The 20,886-nt window shown below is 36.4% G+C and overlaps 3 protein-coding genes across 4 annotated transcripts; 2 read left to right on the forward strand and 1 right to left on the reverse strand.

Annotated features, from left to right (window-relative positions):
- Positions 1-1,553: 1,553 nt before the first annotated feature.
- On the reverse strand, positions 1,554-8,436 carry LOC121738214 (zinc finger protein 664-like). The gene is made up of 5 exons (XM_042130164.1): positions 8,293-8,436; positions 7,839-7,958; positions 6,410-6,536; positions 3,555-3,797; positions 1,554-2,451 (listed from the first exon to the last, which is right to left on the reverse strand). Exons 1-5 carry the CDS (start codon positions 8,401-8,403, stop codon positions 1,607-1,609), a joined length of 1,446 nt encoding a protein of 481 aa, XP_041986098.1. The 5' UTR covers positions 8,404-8,436; the 3' UTR covers positions 1,554-1,606.
- A 455-nt stretch (positions 8,437-8,891) lies between these two features.
- Positions 8,892-16,480, forward strand: LOC121738208 (gastrula zinc finger protein XlCGF57.1-like). Its single transcript, XM_042130151.1, has 5 exons — positions 8,892-9,041; positions 9,389-9,508; positions 10,744-10,876; positions 11,691-11,927; positions 15,255-16,480. Exons 1-5 carry the CDS (start codon positions 8,934-8,936, stop codon positions 16,457-16,459), a joined length of 1,803 nt encoding a protein of 600 aa, XP_041986085.1. The 5' UTR covers positions 8,892-8,933; the 3' UTR covers positions 16,460-16,480.
- Positions 16,481-16,992: 512 nt separating this feature from the next.
- On the forward strand, positions 16,993-20,870 carry LOC121738220 (gastrula zinc finger protein XlCGF52.1-like). 2 transcript variants are annotated; one of them, XM_042130179.1, is made up of 5 exons: positions 16,993-17,187; positions 18,077-18,166; positions 18,766-18,922; positions 20,021-20,243; positions 20,328-20,870. In XM_042130179.1, exons 1-5 carry the CDS (start codon positions 17,080-17,082, stop codon positions 20,632-20,634), a joined length of 885 nt encoding a protein of 294 aa, XP_041986113.1. In that variant the 5' UTR covers positions 16,993-17,079; the 3' UTR covers positions 20,635-20,870. The 2 variants fall into 2 exon arrangements, with proteins under 2 accessions (XP_041986113.1, XP_041986112.1); XM_042130178.1 differs by having other exon boundaries at positions 20,021-20,870.
- Positions 20,871-20,886: the final 16 nt, after the last annotated feature.

Genomic DNA, 20,886 nt, shown 5'->3' on the forward strand with positions numbered 1-20,886 from the left:
CAATAGAAATTGAAACGCGCGTAAAATGCCTCATCTGGACAGACACTAAACAAAAAAAATCGGCCAAGTGCGAGTTTAACTCGCGCACGAAGGGTTCCGTACCTCAATCGAGCAAAAATAGGCTGAAATTTTTTTTGTATGGGAGCTCCCCATAATTATTTAAATTAAATAATTATGGGGAACTCCCATTAAAATTTTATTATTGATTATTAAAGTACAAATATAACTGAGTATTTCGTGAATATTTTAAGTGCCTATGTATTGCAGTTATTGATATCGAGCAAAAAATTGCAAAAAAAATCACGTTTGTTGTATGGGAGCCCCCCCTAAATATTAATTCTATTTTATTTGTTGTTATAGCGGCAACAGATAGGTATACACAATCTGTAAAATTTTCAGAAATCTAGATTTCTGAAAATTTTATATATCTATAGCGGTTTTTGAGTTACAGCCTGCACTCCAGGCCCTGGAGACACACAGACAGACAGACGGACGGACATTGAAGTCTTAGTAATAGGGTCCCGTTTTTACCCTTTTGGTACGGAACCCTAAAAAAATGTTCTAGGGCCTAGGCCCTAGGGAACCCAGACGATACAACATAACCCATACATATTATTTTTTGTTCCACGGGGGTCGCATAATAATAAAGGTTAAAAAATATCACTTTGTTTTATTACACTACTACATTTTTCGGCAAGTATTAACACAAGTTGAAAATATACAGATGTTACTAAACAAGGTGATAATAGTTTATACAGAATGTGAATGTGTCCCAATCAGTGAACTATGGAAAAATTTGTAACGCAGGGACGCTTGCCCATACAAACCACAAAAATGGTCCTTCAAATATGAAATAAGCGACCTACTTAAGTGCAAATTCGGGAACGAAGACGCCGCCTGCCATATTGGAGTCGGAACAAAGGAATTTTTTTCGGCACTCGAAGTTCGAATCCAAGGCCACAAAATACTGTGCAGCCCATAATTCAAGGAAATAACTGGGGACAAGAAGAAACAGAATCGAGTGAGTTCGTTCCGATTTCATTCCTTACAACATTTTTCCTTTAATTGCATTTTGTACATTTCCAATATTGCATCATCTGATGCATACGTGATTGTCTATGCAATTACATTAAAATAGCAAAAATATACTTGTAAACAAGTTTAACTACGTGTTAACTCACAATATTTTCACAAAACTTAAGTGATTAACACAAACAAATAGTGAGTCGGCACTTATTGGCACGTTGACAATTTGCTCTCAGAAAAATGTATCTAGGAACATTATTTACACGCACACGTAAACATATTTGTACACACAGACGTAATTCAATTTCGGTTTCGTTTGACAGCTCGATTGTTCCGCTTTTCCGCTACACTGTACTCGGCAAAACATGACGGTAGCGGTCATTGACTCCCTGTCAAAAACTTGTCATTTTCTATACAAAGCCGTGATTGACAACATCTGACACTTCACTGGCAATCGCGGTTTATATAGAAAATGACAAGTTTTAGACAGGGAGTCAATGACCGCTATCGCCATGTTTCGCCGAGTACAGTATAGGTATAATAACTTTATGGTCTACTCTTTCTTGACAGACTGTACTATTTATTGGCAATGGAGACGTTTGTGTGCGTTCAAACTGCCTTTCTGTGTGAACCGTTTGGAACAGACGTCACAACTGAATTTCCTTACACCCTCATGCCCTCGTACGTGTATAACTAAATAACGCTTCAACGTGAATTTTTTCCCACAAATGTGGCAGGCGTGATTCTTTTCACCTTTGTGTATTAGCATGTGGTCGGAGTGACTGGCCTTGCTGGTGAAACTTTTGGAACAGATATCGCATGTGTATGGTGTGTTAATGTGAACTTCATGTCTTTCGATATGTTGTTTCAAGTTGCTCTTGAAGGTGAACGATTGTGAGCAGATGTCACATGTGAAAGGCTTCACGCCCGTGTGTACCAATTTGTGGGTGTTCAAACGTTTTTTCTGAGCGAACTTCTTCTGGCATATATCACAACTGAACGCTTTTACTCCCGTATGGGTGAGCATATGATACTGCAAATGGACCTTGTGTAAGAACCTTTTAGGACACACATCACAGAGGTACGGTTTTTCGTCCGTGTGGATCAACTTATGATGCTTCAAGTGAGACTTTATTGGGAATCTTTTGGAACAGACATCACAGGCGTACGGCTTTTCGCCGGTGTGGTGCGACGTGTGATATCTAAGTTGGGACGCCTCTGCGAATTTTTTTGGGCAGAAATCGCAGGACCACGGCTTCTCGCCCGTGTGGGCTCTAATGTGCCTGCGCAGTTTACTTGGGCACGTTAGTAGCTTCGAACAGATATGACATTTGTACTCTTTCTTTAGAAAGTAGGGATGTGTGATAACGGTTTCGCTGTCCTCTTGTCCCTCGGTGTTAGCGTCTTGCTCCGTGTTATCGTCACCTAGACAAATGAAAATATTTAACATCTCCATCGTGTGTATAGCAGACACGATAGATTTTCACAATTCAAAATCTATTGTGTCTGCGATACCCATGGATTGATGGATTAATTCCAAATTATTAGTAGCTGTCACTTTCAGAATGTCCTACTAGATGACGTTGGGCTCTCTCTTTGTTGCGCCAAAACTTGTTTAACTCGCGGGAACCGTACATTTTTCCGGGATAAAAAGTATCCTGTGTCCTTTCCGGCCGGGACTCAAAGTATCTCCATACCAAATTTTGGCAAAATTGGTTCAGTGGTTTGGACAAATTCGTATGGTATTTTGGTATGGAGATACTTTGAGTCATGGGAATGGACATAGGATACTTTTTATCCCGGAAAAAGTGTAGGGTTCCCGCGTGATAAACTCATTTTGGCGCAACTGAGTTGCGAGCGTCAACTGGTATGGATCTGATTTCGCGTGTGAATGTAACAAGAGGTGTCTAGACTCTAGATGACGCCTTCAACTCTGTTGGGCCAAACATCATCTATAGCGCGAGAAACGTACATTTTTCCGGGATAAAAAGTTTCCTCTGTCCTTTCCCGGGACTCAAAGTATCTCAAAACCATATTTCAGCATAATCGGTTCAGCGGCTTGGGCGTAAAGAGGTAACAGACAGACAGACAAACTTTTACATCTAAATATATATAACCCAAAGGTGACCGACTGACAGTGATCTATCTATGAACACACAGCCCAAACCACTGGACGGCTCGGGCTGAAATTTGGCATGCAGGTAGATGTTATGACGTAGGCATCCGCTAAGAAAGGATTTTGATAAATTCCACCCCTAAGGGGGTAAAATATGGGATGAAAGATTGTATATTATGATACTTCTTAACGCGAGCGAAGCCGCGGGCAAAAGCTAGTTTATAATACTTCGATGTCTGTCCGTCTGTCTGCCTCCAGGCTGTATCTCAAGAACCGCTGTAGCTAGACTTCTGAAATTTTCATAGATTGTGTATATCTGTTGCCTGTGGTGACAGTACACTGCCCTGCGGAACACCAGCGAGATCAAAGTATGAATTTCTATGTGCTTGTTATGTTCAGGCCAACTACATACCTTCCAACTCCTGTTTTATTTCCGTGCTCTTATTTCCACATATTCTGTCTTTAGGATATGTGATGGGAGGCAACGTGGACTTTTTATTTAAACATTTCTCTATAATACTTTGACTTAGCTCCTTCATTTTCATCTTGATTACTGGCTGGTCTGCACCTTTAGATACAATCGCAGAAGGGCCTTCGATTTCTATGAAAACTTTTTCTTCATATGCGTCTTCTTGAACGTCAACGCGTTCGAAATCTAAAAATTATACAGAATAAAAAAAAAATGTTCCTAAAAAAAGTAACTCCCGTCAAAAAGAGGTAATATTTTATGACTAGTGATTGGACAGTACCAGTCATTGGACAAAGCACAAAAACACAATATTTATTAAGGTTGCTTTCAAAACTGCCTGTTTTTTAAGTAATAGACCGCCTAATTTTAAAGAAAAACAGGTACTTTTTAAAGCAACCTTCATAAATATAGTGTTTTTGTGCTCTGTCCAATTTTTTTTTTTAAATAAGGGGGCAAACGCTCGTTTGCCACCTGATCAACGGTCACCTGATGGAAAGCAACTACCGTCGCCCATGGACACTCCCAAGTCGCAACATCAGAAGAGCTGCAGGTGCGTTGGCGGCCTTTTAAGAGGGAATATGCTCTCTTCTTGAAGGTTTGCAGGTCGTATAGGTCCGGAAATACTGCTGGTGACAGTTCGTTCCAGAGTTTTACAGTGCGCGGTAGAAAGTTACGCGAGAAACGCACGGTGGAAGACTGCCACTCATCAAGGTGATGAGGATGGTATATTTTTCGCGTGGGACGATGGCGAAAAGTTGCAGGTGGTATGATGTACTGTGTAATTACTAGTACTGTCCTTGGAGTCATGTTCACCTTAATACAAATTATTCCACTTGTCTTGTACTAAATTACCTTAAGAACAAGACTGCAATCAAAACTCAATGAGTCATTTTTTGGTGGTTAATAAGTACCATAAAGTTAATATACCTAGCGGAATAGAGCAACAATCTCGAGCTGTTAAATCGAAATTGGTTTCATCTGTATACTAAAAATATGTGTATGTATACACTTACACAAGCATGATTGAACATGATGTCTATGAGATTAAATTGACAACGTGCGGCACGTGCACGACTGGACGTCAAAAAAAGAGTGCTGCTGTCATGTATCACACGTCTCTTTTTACCACGCAGTGTTACTGATAGTGGCATCTCTCTTGTTTCTCTATTCCACTAGGTATATTGACTTTATGGTTAATACACAAATGTTTAACAATATCCATCATATACTTAATATGTTTAGAACCTTTTTACTGAATGACGGACTGGTTCTAAATATTAAAAAGTTGAAAGTTAAACAGTGCTCTCTCAAAAATAGTACATTGGTTTAATGTTAATAACTTACTTTTAAATTCTAGTAAAACAAAATGTATAAAGTTTACTTTGCCCAATGTTAGGCAAGTCCAAACCAATGTAGTATTAAATGATGAGAAGATGAATTTGGTAGACAACACTGTATTCTTAGGTATTACACTTGATAGTAAATTACAGTGGGGTCCTCAAATTGTTAATCTTGCAGGTAGGCTCAGTTTTGCAGCATATGCAGTCAGAAAAATTAGGGAAATTTCTGACGAAGATACGGCACGACTAGTATATTTTAGTTATTTTCATAGTAGGATGTCATATGGAATCCTTTTATGGGGAAACGCTGCCGACATTAATACAATATTTGTGCTGCAGAAGCGAGCCATACGTTCTATTTATAAAATGTCTGCTTTAGAATCTCTGAGAGATAAATTTAAAGAAATTGGTATTCTAACTGTTGCTTATCAATACATTTTGGATAATGTAATATATGTTAGAAAAAATATAAGTAAATTTAAAGTTAAAAGTGACATTCACACTAGGAATACTAGAAATAAGCACAAGCTAGATATGCCGGTGATCAGACTTAGTAAAGTCAGTAAATCTTTTAAAGGTCAATGTATACGCCTTTACAACAAAATCCCAGAAAACGTTCAAAATCTTTCCATTAATAAATTTAAAAAAGTAGTTAAAGAACGTTTGTGTGCCAAAGCCATAAGGTCAATGATTTCATAAAACGATGGCACACCTTGGGAGTAGGATGGCTTCTTGCAAGGCTACTTCTTCATTATTATAGGACTTACAATTATGTATGTGGATATTGTATATAATATTTAGTTACAAAATTGTAAACTTTATTTTAAAAGATTAATTTTTTTCTCACTTTTTTTGGTAAAAAAGTGGGCCTCGTGCGAGTTTCTTACGCCGGTTCTTCTCGCTGGGTTAGTTCCCGAACCGGTGGTAGGCATCATGTAGGACTTTCTGAACACATTTATTTTAAATTTATTCAGAAATAAAACAATTTTGATTTTGACTGTCGTATACATGAAGTTTTTAGATTATGTTTGTCATTCTTTCACAGAAATTAATGAATATACCCCGCATTCCATTTGATGTTAAAAACGACCAAAACGCTCACAATGCCTCCTATTTTCAGCGTTTTGATCGTTTTTAATATCAAATGGAACGCAAGGATAATGTTCTAGTCTTTTTTTTTATCGGGCTTTGGCCCACCACACATTCCCACCATTGTATATCCTGTGTCGCCAGGATCCAACGGTTTTCGTGGTTGGATCCAGCGGCATCCAACCACGAAAACACTTTGATGTGATCTCAGGGAGCCCGAAGGACATGCTAAAATTGTCTTGGGACCCGCAACGAAATTAATCAGAAGAAAATAGGAGGAGTAGGAAGATAATGTTCCAGTCTACAAAATTATTTCTTTTCGTCCATTCACCTATTACATCAAGCGGAATTCACAACATAATATAATACCGTTATAGTAATATTCCTCCCCATCCGGTTCTTGTTTGATATTGGGAAGTGTATTCGGAGGCATAGAAATAACTTTTGTCTTGGAATGTAATAGTTCTAACAGACATCCATAAGTTCCAAACTCAATCTGAAAACAATAAAAATTATTATGAAAACACTAGCTGTCCCGGCAAATGTTTCTTTGCCATATAAAGTATTTCGCCCGTATTATTTTATTGGAGTGACTAAATAAGTATGTCACCATGGCAACATCCATCGCTATCCCGTCGCAGAAACAATGGTCACCGTCAGTATCGAGTTGTAATAATTTACTATTATTAATTCGACAAATACATTTATCAATATAAAAAGTACCCAGTAGCCGATTCTCAGACCCACTGAATATACATATAAAATTTGGTTAAAATCAGTAAAGCTGTTTTGGAGGAGTACGCGGCCTAACATTGTGACACGAGAATTTTATATATAAGATAATGCCATTTTAATATAATAAATGCGAGAGAGTGTCTGCCTGTTATCTCTTCACGCCCAAACCTAATACCCGAGAAACGACATAGGATACTTTTTATCCCGGAAACACAATGTGTGCACCAGAGATGTGACTTATCTAAGATCTGAAATACAGATACAAGACACATATATTTATTTTGCATCTAATATACTTTTTAAAAAATTATTTTGTATCTTGTACTTAAATATATATTTTGTTTAGTATCTTATAAATACTTTTTCTGATAAAATACTTGTGATGAATATTTAAAAACTAGTTTTCTAAAGTTTTTTACTTAAAAATAATACATAATATGTATAATATTTTGTTTTGTCATATTTCAGTGATTAACGTGATTTATTCGTAAATATCATTAATATCAGTTATAATCAAAAATAAACTTGAATTCATTAAAATAAAATATTGTTTTCTTACAAAAGTATTTTTATCTGAAGTATTTAGAAGATACTTATTTTGTATTTCAGATACTTTAGAAGATACTTATTTTGTATTTCAGATTCAGATACTTACGATTCTAGAAAGTATTTTGTATCTGGTATCTGAAATACTTAATTTTAAAGTATAGTCCGTTAAGAAAGTGTAGAAATAAAAAGTGGCAACATCGTAGTGTCATCCCTTTTTTCTTAAGATTGATTTGAAAGGGATGACACTACGATGTTGCCACTTTTTAATTTCTTTACTTTCTTGACAGAAGATATCTTACATTTTGTATTCCAGATACATTGTACAGAGTATTTTGTACATCTCTGTCCTGCACAATAAACGAATTGTCGTTGCGGGTGTCATGTAGTGTATTTATAAATATGTTATATCAAGACTTACTTTTAGTAAAACAATTTTAGTCCCAAGAAATATATGAAGTGTATATTTACTAAAGTATTTCAAAAAAATTTTGATGCACGAAATAATTATTTGTACCTTATCTTGGAATATGTCGTCAATTAGGCCTCGCGTCTTCATGGCCATTTGCTGCAGGCGGAGACATTGTCGTAGTCTCGTGTGACAGATGTAACACAACCAGCACTCAACATCTGCAATCTGTTGATAAATTAATGTAGTTAAACTATCCTAAAAATATGATTAAAAAACAGAACATTAAAGTTCAATGCATGTTTGCATAAAGATTGACTAGAAAATAAATTTATGTTTCATAGAAGAAAATGTGTACCTATATGTACGGTTTATTATTCCCTGATGATAAAAAATTGGAAATGTCAATTTGTTCTGGTTCATAGTAAACATAAACAAAGCGATCGACTATCTTTTTACACATTCACCGAATCTTAAAGGAGGTTACTTTATTTCCCACTTCATTTTATAACAATTAAACACGGGTAAGTACTATTTAAAAATTTTAAAAAATCTTAGCTACCTTATAGTTGGCGAGCTTTTCATAAACATAGCGGAGGTCTGTATCGTTAAATATGTTAACAGTCCTTTTACTATTGGATAAACATATGCGACAACAAGTATTTTTTAACATTTTTTTAAAGTTTTACTTTAATTTTATCCAGGATTTATGGAATAAATATAAAATATCACCGTCTTCTTCTTGAGTATTTGACAGACATCAATGTGACATCAATAGTCAAAATTGAGTTACGTGGCACTAGCGGTCATTGTCCTTAGTCTAGGAGCGACGATGTGAAAAATGCATTCATTGTATTCTGTTAACTTTTACAAAAAATAAATTTGGGGAAAGCACATTTCAATAATTTGACAAGAAGGGTGATTTCTCTGGGTTTCTCAGAAAAATGTTCTTCCGTACTGTGTGAGAACAAAATATATTATCAGTTGACAGTTAACAGTTATTAGTCCCATCCATAAACTTATATTAAACTGTCGTAATAGTTCATGGTCCCATCGGACGCGTCCGTGTTTCCGCCCGAACCGCGGTGTAGTAGAATAAAAAAAAAAACAAATGAAAGAAGGAGAAGTAGATTAAAATCCCATAAATTTTGCTATTTTATTTTGTTGTACCTATTTTTTACTTATTTATTTTAATTTAATAAAATGCTGAAGAAAAAATGTTGCTCTATATGTTTGTGCATAAATAAAAGAACTATTAACATTTACAATACAGAACTACAGTATATTTATGAGACTCTCGCCAATTTTAAGGTACATATAGCTATGGATAATCTTGTTTATTCGTTTAATTTATATAATACTTTTTATGTAAGGTATAAAAGAGGAGCTCTCTTTTTCTGCTTGCTTACCATTCGGACTACGCAAAGGATATAACAAAGTTATTACTTTACTGCACATAACAAAAAGTATCCGTGTTGTAGTGATTTAAAATATAGTAGCTTAGGCAATAACCCAAAAAAGTCTGCAAAATTTCAAAAGGTGAGGAAAGAAAAGGTAACCTAGTGAGAGACTTGAAAACCAAATAAGTGTACTCTTAATCTATTAATTTAGAATCATCGTGGTCTAAATCTGATGCATATTGAATAGCATTTCAACAGATTACAGATGTTGAGTGCTGGGTGTGTTACATCTGCCACACAAGACTGCGACAATGTCTCCAGCTGCAGCAGTTCGCCGTGCAGACACGAGGTCTCATTGATGACATATTCCAGAATAAGGTATGATGCTACAGTAAATTTTTCTACTGTAAAATATAGCTAGTAACAATAGTTGTAACCAGGTGGCGAGCAATGAAATATTGTATTGAATTATGTATATTTTAATAGTAGTAAGTAATAAAAAGTGTATGAGACGTTTTTGACGAGATAGGACCCTTATACCCTTTAAATTACGAAAGAATACATTTTAACACATTATAATTATGTATGTTGTCATCTAAAAAACCTATTTAGGGATAACATTGTGCTTAAAGTTAGGTGGCTTATGATTTTGACCTGTATGTATAATGTGGCTAGTGGCTACCGATGTTCATATGTTTATTTGATAACTTTTTAACTAGTATCATAATTCATAATAATTAGGTGAAATATGATTAAAATATCTAATGTTACATTACTTATATAGTTTTAATGAGATACATATACTTGTCCATAGTGGAGGTTGGAGTTTGGCTGGAACAGAAGGTTTCAAGAATATTATTATGTACTATTCTTGACACCGAAAGTTATATTAATTTATATTACCATACTAGCTGTTGCGCGCGACTTCGTCCGCGTGAACTTTAGCAAAATTTTGAAAATCGGTTCACAAATGGCGTAGTTGTCCGAGAACAAATACAAAAAAAGTAAAATTTATTATATCCTCCTCCTTTTCGGAAGTCGGTTAAAAAGTAGCCTAAGTTATTCCTTACTACATCAGCTATCTGCCAAAAAAAGTCCCCTCAAAATAGGTCCATCCATTTCAGAGATTAGCCGGAACAAACAGACAGACAGACATACAGACAAAAATTGTAAAAAAGGTTGTTTTGGTGTCTGTACCCTATATACATTCATATGCATCTAGTAAAAAACGGTTCTTTCAATATTACAAACAGACACTCCAATTTTATTTATATGTATAGATGTGTAGATAATTACTAATTTCACAACTTAGTCTTGTTATTTTGTTTCGTTTAGTATAATTTTGTATCCAAAAAAGCAAATTGTATGTTTTGTGCGATACCAGTGCCCAGATAAACTGATCCGGTTTATGGCGCACTTGTTTTATGTTGTAAAACTGTGTTCATAATGATAAATAAATAATTTAAAAAAAAAGATGTTAAAAACCTCTTCATTGTCCACTGATTATACGCAGTGATTACTTTAAAATGACTACAGCGCCCTAGTGAAATAAAGACATTAAATACATGTTAGAGTTGAAGTTTTTTAAACTACTAACTTGTTTGTTGTTTCAGATCGACATTAAGTTTGGAGTGTTTGGATCAGTTCTGGAATTGTCAATCGCCAAGACAAAGATTACCTGCACTGGGCCATACTCGTCAGATATCAAGCATGAATCAGATGAGGAGGTAGAATATTATAATGATGGTATGTTATGACATATATGTATGGATTATTATAGGTGTATGCACCTATAATAATCCATACTATTATAATACATGTACTGAAGTGCGACAAGGCTTTAAATGATCGTGGGCGGGGCGCTGCTCGTAAAGGAGAACTGACAAAAATGTTGTTTCTGTATGATGGCAGCGTTAGTCCCTTTTTTTGCCATGTTCATTTAAAGCCTTGTCGAGCTCTATATACTAATATTAAAATACGGCTGTCTGTCCGTTACGTCTTCACGCTCAAGCCGCTGAACCGATTTACTGGGTATGGAGGCACTTTCAGTCACGGGAAAGGACATAGGATACTTTTCACCTGAAAAATGTACGGTTCCCGCGTGATAAAGTAATTTTGGCGCAACGGAGCTCGCGTCGTCTACTTATATGCGGCTGTTATATGTGTTCGCTCGCTCGCGCTGTTTGGCGGGTTATTTAAATAACGGTGCGGTCGCGCTGTCATTTACATACAAATGCTTGTGATCTCGCGGTGTAGCCAAACGTAAACAGTGTGTAACAAAAATAAGTGATAATACTTTAGGGTGTGTACGTGTTCCTTGTAGAGAGTTCACTGTGAAGTGTGAAAGTAGCAGCTCTGAATAACGACATTTTTTTCACTTTTTTATGGGCAAGGGCCCGAGCGTCACTAGTATCCCCATAAAAAAATTGGAAATTTTTTTTTAGGTCTTTCAGCGCTGCTACTTTCACAGTGAACTCTCTACAAGGAACATGTACAAACCCTAAAGTTATTTTTAATAAACCCTGTATAAATCGAGCCTGAATCTCTGTAATTTTTAAAGGTTTTCTACAAGACGACGTAGACTGCAAAGAGGAAGAAAAACCACTAATAGAACCTCCTTTAGACACACAGGAGTTATTAGTTGAATTACAAAAGCCCAAAGGCAGACTTAAAGCGGTGAAAAATTTCCGTCTTTCCACAATACAACCAGTCACGGAAATATATCTCGAGGACCAGAGAGAAATACTGTGGGGGGAACAGAGTATGAAACAAGAGACGTTGGATACGGAAGATAAAGGTATGTACACTGTACTCGACGAAACGAGGTGGTAGCGGTCATTGACCTTTTTTAGTCTAGGCGCTAAATGAAAAAGGCTCGCACTATATTTAGAATATTTAATAATAAAATTCACCTCTTATAAAGACACAGACGCTCTTGGTAACTCTCAGAATGATAATCTTCAACTTTTTATGAGTTCGAAGTGATATGCTTCATATTCAGTTCACATCGTGTATGAAAAATACGATATCGCCCTTAGACTAGGAACATTTGACACTTCATTGTCAATCGTTGTTTATATCATAAAGTTAATATACCTAGCGGAATAGAGCAACAATCTCGAGCTGTCAAACGAAACCGAAATTGGTTTCACCTGTGTGTAAAAATATGTGTACGTATACACTTACACAAGCATGATTGAACATGATTTCTATGAGATTAAATTGTCAACGTGCGCGGTGCGGCACGTGCCGACTGAACGTCAAAAAAAGAGTGCTGCTGTCATGTATCACACGTCTCTTTTTACCACGCAGTGTTACTGATAGTGACATCTCTCTTGCTCAGGCCTTTGTTTCTCTATTCCGCTAGGTATATTAACTTTATAGTTTATATAGAAAATGACAAGTTTTTTTGTCAGGGAGTCAATGGCTGCTACCGTCTCGATTTCCCGAGTACACCTTAGCTCCCAGTACCGGATTTGTACAGGGTGTAAGAAAACTAAGATGATAATAGTTTGTAGTTTGTGCTATCAGGGAAGTTGATTCCTAGGCAGATGGCGGACCTAAGTAATTTGGTCGCGTTACGTCAAACCCATCCGACCGATCACAGCTAACATTGAATTGACATAAGCCGACCACATGACGGGTCCATCAACTGCCTAGGAATCAAGTTCCTCGATGGTATGTTACACTTCAGTGTATATGTGTAACTTAATATATAGAGTTCATTGTGAAAGTAGCGGCGCTGAAAGAATAATTTTTGTGTAGTGTGGGCAAGGGGACAAGCGTCATGAATTTTCCCATATAAAAGTAAAAAAAGGAAGTTACTCTTCCAACGCTACTTTCACAGTAAACTATAATATAGGGAACTATCACTCCGTAAACTATTATCACTTATGGCGCATTTTATTAGTCGTAACTCGTACGGTATACACTATACAGCATACGGGGAGTCCCCGCAGCCGAGATAACAACTAATGGCGCATTTTCATTGGTCGTGGCATGCATCTCCCGCACCCAGCATGCGGTCATTATCGACCAGTAAAATTGCGCCATTAGTTTTGTCACAGCCTGTATTTTTCATGAGTGAGAGAGTGTAGGCCACTTAAGGCGCTGTGGTTGTTGCAACTACGTAAAATGGGTTTTTTAAATAGTTTTTTGTAAAGGAAATGTCATTATTTAAGTATAAAAAAGTACAGTTTTAAAATTGAGAAAATTTCGTATACGCCTTCAAGTACACAATTTGATAAATTCTGCACGATAAAAAAAAAATCTCAAAGATGACTGTTATAACTCTGTTTTTCATAATTAAATCATTTTATGGCTAAATTACACACTTTCTAGAAAAAACAAAAAATGCAGTACATTTGTCGTAACCTAACGTAAACGATTTGATTTATTTTATTTGTGTAATACTAAAAACAAAAGGTTTTTTCTCCTATTTCCTATTATCAAGGCACGCGGCGAGCGCGTAACCGCCACTATATAAGGCGCGCTGATATGAATGTTATTTTAATGCCCTTTACTTCGATATTCGTACCGACAGACATCGACTTGCTAATTTTAGGGACTACAGGGCCTTAATTTCCATCGCCCTATGTATGAGATTGCCGCCTCTTTAGGATATACCGCCCTAAGAAGGTGCCACCGCTAGGCCGCTGCCTGTAGGGCCTATTTATAATCCAGGGCTATTAACTATCAGTAACGTCTAATGAAATCATTGCCTGGGATTATGTGAACCTTTTAGCGGTCTCTCTAGTCTCTATATTGTACTTACTGTATACTATAAAACTCTGAAACGAACTGTCACCAGGGTATTTAGCCGAAACTTTTTCGTTTTCGCTTCGTTATAGAATCGCCGATCAAAATGTATGGTATTGACATAAGACGAGTCGAACGTCAACGTCATATTAACGAACGCTTATGTCAATTCCATTCACTTTCATCGGCGATTTCATAACGAAGCGATAACGAAAAGATTTTGGCTCACCCCCCAGCAGTATTTCCGGACCAATACGACCTGCAAACATTCGAGAAGAGAGCGTATTCCCTTTCAAAAAACCGACGACGCATCTGCAGCTTTTCTGATGTCCATGGGCGACGGTAGTTGCTTTCCATCAGGTGACCCGTTTGCTTGTTTTCCTCCAAATTATAATATCTATGGACGCTTTTGCACCACGTCAGTCTGGCCCCGTGCTAAGTACCTGCAGGACTTGTGTTACGGGTACCAGACAACGGAAATATATTTAATACTTATAATACTTACTATAGGTCTACCAAAATCTGATGGCAAAATTTGACGGCAGCTTTTAAAAAAAAAATCCTTGATCATTGGATAAAATATATTTGCATGTTTCACACACAGAATAAGCCTCTATAAGAAAAAAGAAGGATCAAAATGTTTTATTCCAAGTACCCCGGTATTGATAAAGTCAATTTACTTTCTCACTTTTAGCCATCAGATTAAGATTTTTATTACATGATACACAATATTATGTATGAAAAAAAAGATGGCTTGCACTCCGGGAGTGCCGTCAGAAGTGAAAACTTGATTATTAACGTTGTGCATTATTTTTATAACCCATTTTTTAAATTAATCGAAACCCTTAAAATCGATTAAATTTTTAACCCATTTTTTATGAATATCGATTTATAACAAAATCTATTTTTTAAATTAATCGAAACCCTTACAATTTTTTTTAACCCCTTTGTTATAAAAATCGTTTTTTTTTTTTAATTAATCAAACCTTTACAATCGATTAAATTTTTAACCCATTTTTTAAAAATCGATTTTAAAAAAATCGATTTTTTTAATTAATCGAAACCCAATCGATTAAAAAATATCGACTATCGAAAAATAACAATCGATTAATCGATTTCGATGTTACAACAGTACTCTCCAACCTTCTTACGGTTTTTCGATCAGCACGAGAATCTAACGCGAGTTTCACAGTTTTTACCCATCCCACAAAAGTGCTCAACGCCGCTAAAGAAGTTTTCACTTCAAAAACTTTGAAAACTTTTTGTTCCGTCGGTGGGATTCGAACCCGCGACCCCCGTATTGGGCTACCCGCTACCCACTGTGCCACAGAAGTCATCAAAAATTATAACATAAATATTTGTTCAGGTATCGACCAAGACGAGTCAGACTCTGACTGCGAGAGACCAGACAACGCCAGCGAAGTACAGCCAGATATTCCCAAGAAACCTCTTAGCTGTGATGTGTGTTTGAAGTGCTTCTCAAACAAACGAGACCTACTCAAGCATGTACGGACTCATATAAGCGACCTACCAATTAGCTGCGGGGTGTGCTCCAAAAAATTCTCAAAAATGACGTACTTAAAACGACACACTATGATCCATGCGACCAACCGACCCTTTAGTTGTGATATGTGCTCAGCAAAATTCTGTAAAAAGTCTTACCTGAAACTTCACATTTGGAAGCATACGGGGTACAAGCCGTTCAGTTGTGATATTTGCTCGAAGAAATTCACTCTGGAACGTCTCCTGAAGATCCATAAGTTGAATCACACAGATTACAGACCGTATAGCTGTGAAGTGTGTTCGAAGAAATTTAAGCAGAAATGTGAGTTGAACAGGCATACAAAACTCCATACGGGTGATCAACCGTACATGTGTGATGTATGCTCAAAGAAATTCCTTACCAAGAGCCATCTAAACACACACATAAGAATACACGCTGAAAAAGAATTCGCCTGCGATATATGCTCGAAACGATTCACGCAGAAGGAAACTTTAAAGACACATAAACTCATACACACTGGGGAGAAGAATTTCATCTGCCACATATGCGCAAAGAAATTTCTTAGGAAGAGTCATTTAGATACTCATTTGCTGACTCACACGGACATAAAACCTTTCGCCTGTGACATATGCTCTAAGAGATTCAAGCAGAAACACACTTTAAATTCCCATAAATTACTCCACACAAACGACTGTCCTTACACTTGTGAAGTCTGTGCTAAAAAATTCATGCACTTGAGTCGTCTGATTGCTCACAAACTGGTGCACACCAACGAAAGCCAATACGTCTGTGATGTGTGCTCAAAGAAATTCACTCATAAAAGGAGACTCATCGCTCACAAACTGATTCATGCAAGCGAGAATCCGTTCACATGTGATATTTGTTTGAAGAAATTCACACATAAGACTAGGTTGAACACCCATAAGTTGATTCATACAAATGAGAACCTCTACACTTGTGACATTTGCTTAAAGAAATTTTCACAGAAGGGGCACCTAATAATGCATACCAGGGTTCATACTGGTGACAAACCGATGAGAAAGTCACGCAAGCAAATGTTAACTTGAGTCAATATTATAGTATAGTTTCATATATTTATATATTTTATTTCCTCGTCCCTTTAATCACCCAAAATTCGTAGCCTTATCAAACTGTAATACGAGATTTATACTCGCGCCTCGTGGCTCGGCTCGCGGCGCGTCTCGCAGCTCGCGTCGAAGCGTGAGTGTAAACACAAAGCTCGCGTCCCCCTCGAGCTCCTTTGGAAATCGCTCCCGACGCGAGCTCTACGAGCCGCGCCACGAGTGTAAATCGAGTATAATAGTAGTGTTCGTTTCGTTTTTCAAAGCACATTCAATGAATATGACTAATGCGCGGCCGCATATGCGTAGTGCTTCGCGCTAAAAACGATACTATTGGACGATCTGCGTGTATCGTGCAATAGTATCGTCTCATAAGTCATAGCACGAAGCTTCGGACGATAGACGCAGGTGCGGCCGGGCCGTAATGTAAGTTTTCGGACACGTCCGATTATTTATAGTTGAAGAAGGTGAATTTGACAGCCGCTGTCAAATATTCGAGGAGAAGAAGTAGAATTCACAATATTCAAGTTCTATTTCTGTATGTTCAGAAAATAATTATTAAATTTTAAATAAATTTTGGATAAAATTACAGTAAAAGTGAGAAAATGTTAAAAAATACTTTCTGCCACATATGCTTATCCGTCAATAGAAGGACTATTAATGTTTATGATACGGATGCGCGGCACGTTTATGAGAAACTCGCAAACTATAAGGTATAAGTTTTCTGATGTTTGAATACTTAAAAATAGTGTTAAAGTGTTTTGAATGAAGCACAAAATAAATACTGATCCCTCAAAATTCTGGGGAAAGAAAAATGTACATTGAGATTTGAGGTGGTTGTGGGCAAAATTTGATACAGTAGGTTTGCTTACATTTATTACAAGCCCGCTGTACTCATTGGGTGAACACTAAACGCATTCGAGCCAGCGCATTAGGGCAAATTGGATAGAATCTTGGTTATAAGTTGGGAATGGCGTTCCAAACGTTTGTCTAATGTGCTGGCTCATTGCGTTGGTGGTTGGTCCAATTCAAAATACTATTAAATGATGAGAATTACGATCTGGTAGAAGTGCTAACATATATGGTTACTCTTTGCAATAATTTATTAAGTTTTTTGAATAATTTTCTTTAGTATAAAATAGTTATTATCAATAAGTTATTTTGTATTAGTATCAGGATAACAAACCATTCAACACAAATCGGAAAAGGAGTGGCATACTGAAGTCTTAATCTATTAATATTACTATAAGTACCTGGATGACCGAGCTTTGCTCGGTATAGCAAACACTCATTGACTTTGTGTTACTTAATAACGCCATCTGCTGGTTGTTAAAACAATTAGTTGCTAACAAAATAGTATTATTATTCGCCAATAGATGTCAGGAAGAGTCATATTTTTCAGTTTATCGATTATCGATAAAACACTAATAAAAAGACATTTTCTGAAAATGATTCCTAGCTAGATCGATTTATCGCCCCCGAAACCCCCTATATACTAAATTTCATGAAAATCGTTGGAGCCGATTCCGAGATTCCAATTATATATATATATACATGAATTGCTTGTTTAAAGATATAAGATTTTATTCATTTATTCAACAGATGGGACCAGAGTTATGTTGTGTATGCTATGTATGTCATACGCGACTACAACAGTTTGTCAGCCTTCAGAAAACAGCAAGCAGTAGCCAGGTACGCCATTCCGCCATTAAGGTTAACCGATTCGTTGCCACCTTCATTTTCACGAATTCTTACCACAGGCCAAGCAGTTTGTTCGATGACGCGCCATAAGCGTCATCGGCCCTGCTAAACGATGACGCCCCACGTGCGGCATTGGCCACTGGTTGTGTTTTATGCACATTTAGACTAAGGAATTGTAATTACAGTATAATCAATTAGTTTTAACGTGTTTTTTTAACAATCCTTGTATGCCGCGCCTGGCGCGTCATCGGCCTCACTGAATCTTTTTATATGACGCGCTGGGCGCGGCAGTGGCCACGAATCGGTTAATATAATTATTAAATTCTGCTGGAAGAAGAAAAAAGACTCATAAAAGTCTCATAACTCTTTTTTTTCTCTTTCGAGTAGTTGTAATGTTCCTTGTAAATCTAAAGAATAATATCTTAACATAACTTCAATTTATTAATAAGGCTATGAGTATTTTTATAAATTCTTAAGGTAATTTAAGTTACCTTTTGAAGTGAAAAAAGCGAAGGGGATGAAGATTTTGGCCGACCTACTGTCCGCTATTGTGTTTTAAATAATTGTGTAATTATTAAATATTATTTTAGTCACAACCTTTAGTTCATCTTACAACACACAATATTGAAAATGAAAGTATACCGTACCATGTTGTGTTAGCTAAAGAGGAGCCGCAGGAATTTGATGTACAGGAGAGATATTTTGATTATGATGTCACAATAAAACGAGAAAAAGATAATACAGAATGTAAGTATATTTTTATCTCACAAGGAAGGTTAAATTTTAACCTCAATAGAAATAATAATGCATGGTTTTAACAAAAGTAATATATAACACAACAAAACAAAATCGTCCAATGTAAAAATGCCGGCAGAAGTGAAAACTTGATTATTAACGTTGTGCATTTTTTTTTACCTACTTTTAACCCATTTTTTATGAAAATCGATTTAAAAAAATATATTTTTTTAATTAATCGAATCCATTACAATCGATTAAATTTTTAACCCATTTTTTATGAAAATCGTTTTTTAAAAAAATGGTTTTTATATCAATTAATCGAAACCCAATTAATCGATTAAAAAATATCGACAATCGAAAAAAAAATCGATTGTTCGATTAATCGATTTCGATGTTACAACACTACTCTCCGTTTTACGGTTTTTCGATCAGCACGACAATCTAACGCGAGTTTCACTGTTTTTACCTATCCCACAAAAGTGCTCAACGCCGCTAAAGAAGTTTTCACTTCAAAAATAATTTATTATACTGTATTGTAAAATTGACAATAGAGCCCTCATTCTGGTTTATAATGTATACAGTATAGGTCTACCAGTATCTAATGGCAGATTTCCAAAAAATATCCTTGACCATTGTATAAATTTTTATATTTGCATATTTCATACAGAATCAGCTGCTGAATAAGGAAAAAGAGGATCAAAATGTTTTATTCTAATTACCCCGGTATTGCTAGTCAATTTATTTTCTCACTTTTTTCCATCAGATTCTGGTAGATCTATAACAATAAATTATATTTAATTTATTTCCTTGATGACCTATGGGCTATGTGGCTCAGTTGGTGAGCGAGTTGGTAGCGCAATCCGGGGGTCGCGGGTTCGAATCCCACCGACGAAACTAAAAGTTTTCAATGTTCCCGGGTCTTGGATGTGTATTAAATATACATATGATATAATAAAAATGTTAAATATATGTATAGTATAAAAGTATTAAATATATTTCTGTTGTCTAGTACCCGCAACACAAGTCCTTCAGGTACTTAGTACGGGGCCAGACTGACATGGTGTGAAGCGTCCATCAATATTATTATATTATTATTATCATTTCCAGCTTTAGACTACGAAGAAAACAATGGTTCTCATTTTGAGGAACCCAAAAGTTGTTCAATATCTAAGAGAACTAGAAGAGAAAAAGCAACGGAACAAACAAAAACACCCAAGGATGCTTTATGTAGTATTTGTGGCAAAACTTTTGTCAATAAGTTTTCCTTAGCGACACATGAAAGAACACACACGGGTGAGAAACCTTACACATGTAACATATGTCAAAAAAAATTCACGCTGGCCCACTCGTTGAGTGTACACAAAAGGGCCCATGTAGGGGAAAAACCGTACAGCTGTGAGAAATGCCAACGAAAATTCAACACAAGTGGGTACTTGATAAAACATATGAGAATACATACAGGTGAGAAACCGTACGCGTGCGAAACCTGCGGCGTGCGGTACCGTCAGAAAGGTGGACTGATTATCCACAAACGGAAGCACACAGGTGAAAAGCTGTATGAATGCCAGATTTGTTCTAGAAGGTTTTATGACAGCAGTGCTTTGGCGAAACATAAAAGATCACATTCAGACGTCAGACCCTACGCTTGTGACGTTTGTGATAAGAAGTTCCTGAGAAGTTATACGTTGAATGAGCATAAAAGGATTCATAAGAAAAAGTAACTAAAGTTGTTTAAAGTTGTTAAGGTGCTTCCTCACCTTGAGCATTCGCTTGTAATGTAACGTTACAGAGTCGAGCATTACATCAGTGATGGAGGAGAACCGAGCATTAATACTCCGATATATAATAAACCGAGCACCTTGTAATGATACAACGTGTAACATCAATGCTATGTGACAGTGAAGTAATAACTTGCCATCTACGAATAATAAAAACTAAGGAAGAGTAACTCCGTCAAAAAAAGTGCACCAAAA

Source organism: Aricia agestis, chromosome 22, assembly GCF_905147365.1.
Source record: "Aricia agestis chromosome 22, ilAriAges1.1, whole genome shotgun sequence".
Classification (NCBI taxonomy): domain Eukaryota; kingdom Metazoa; phylum Arthropoda; class Insecta; order Lepidoptera; family Lycaenidae; genus Aricia; species Aricia agestis.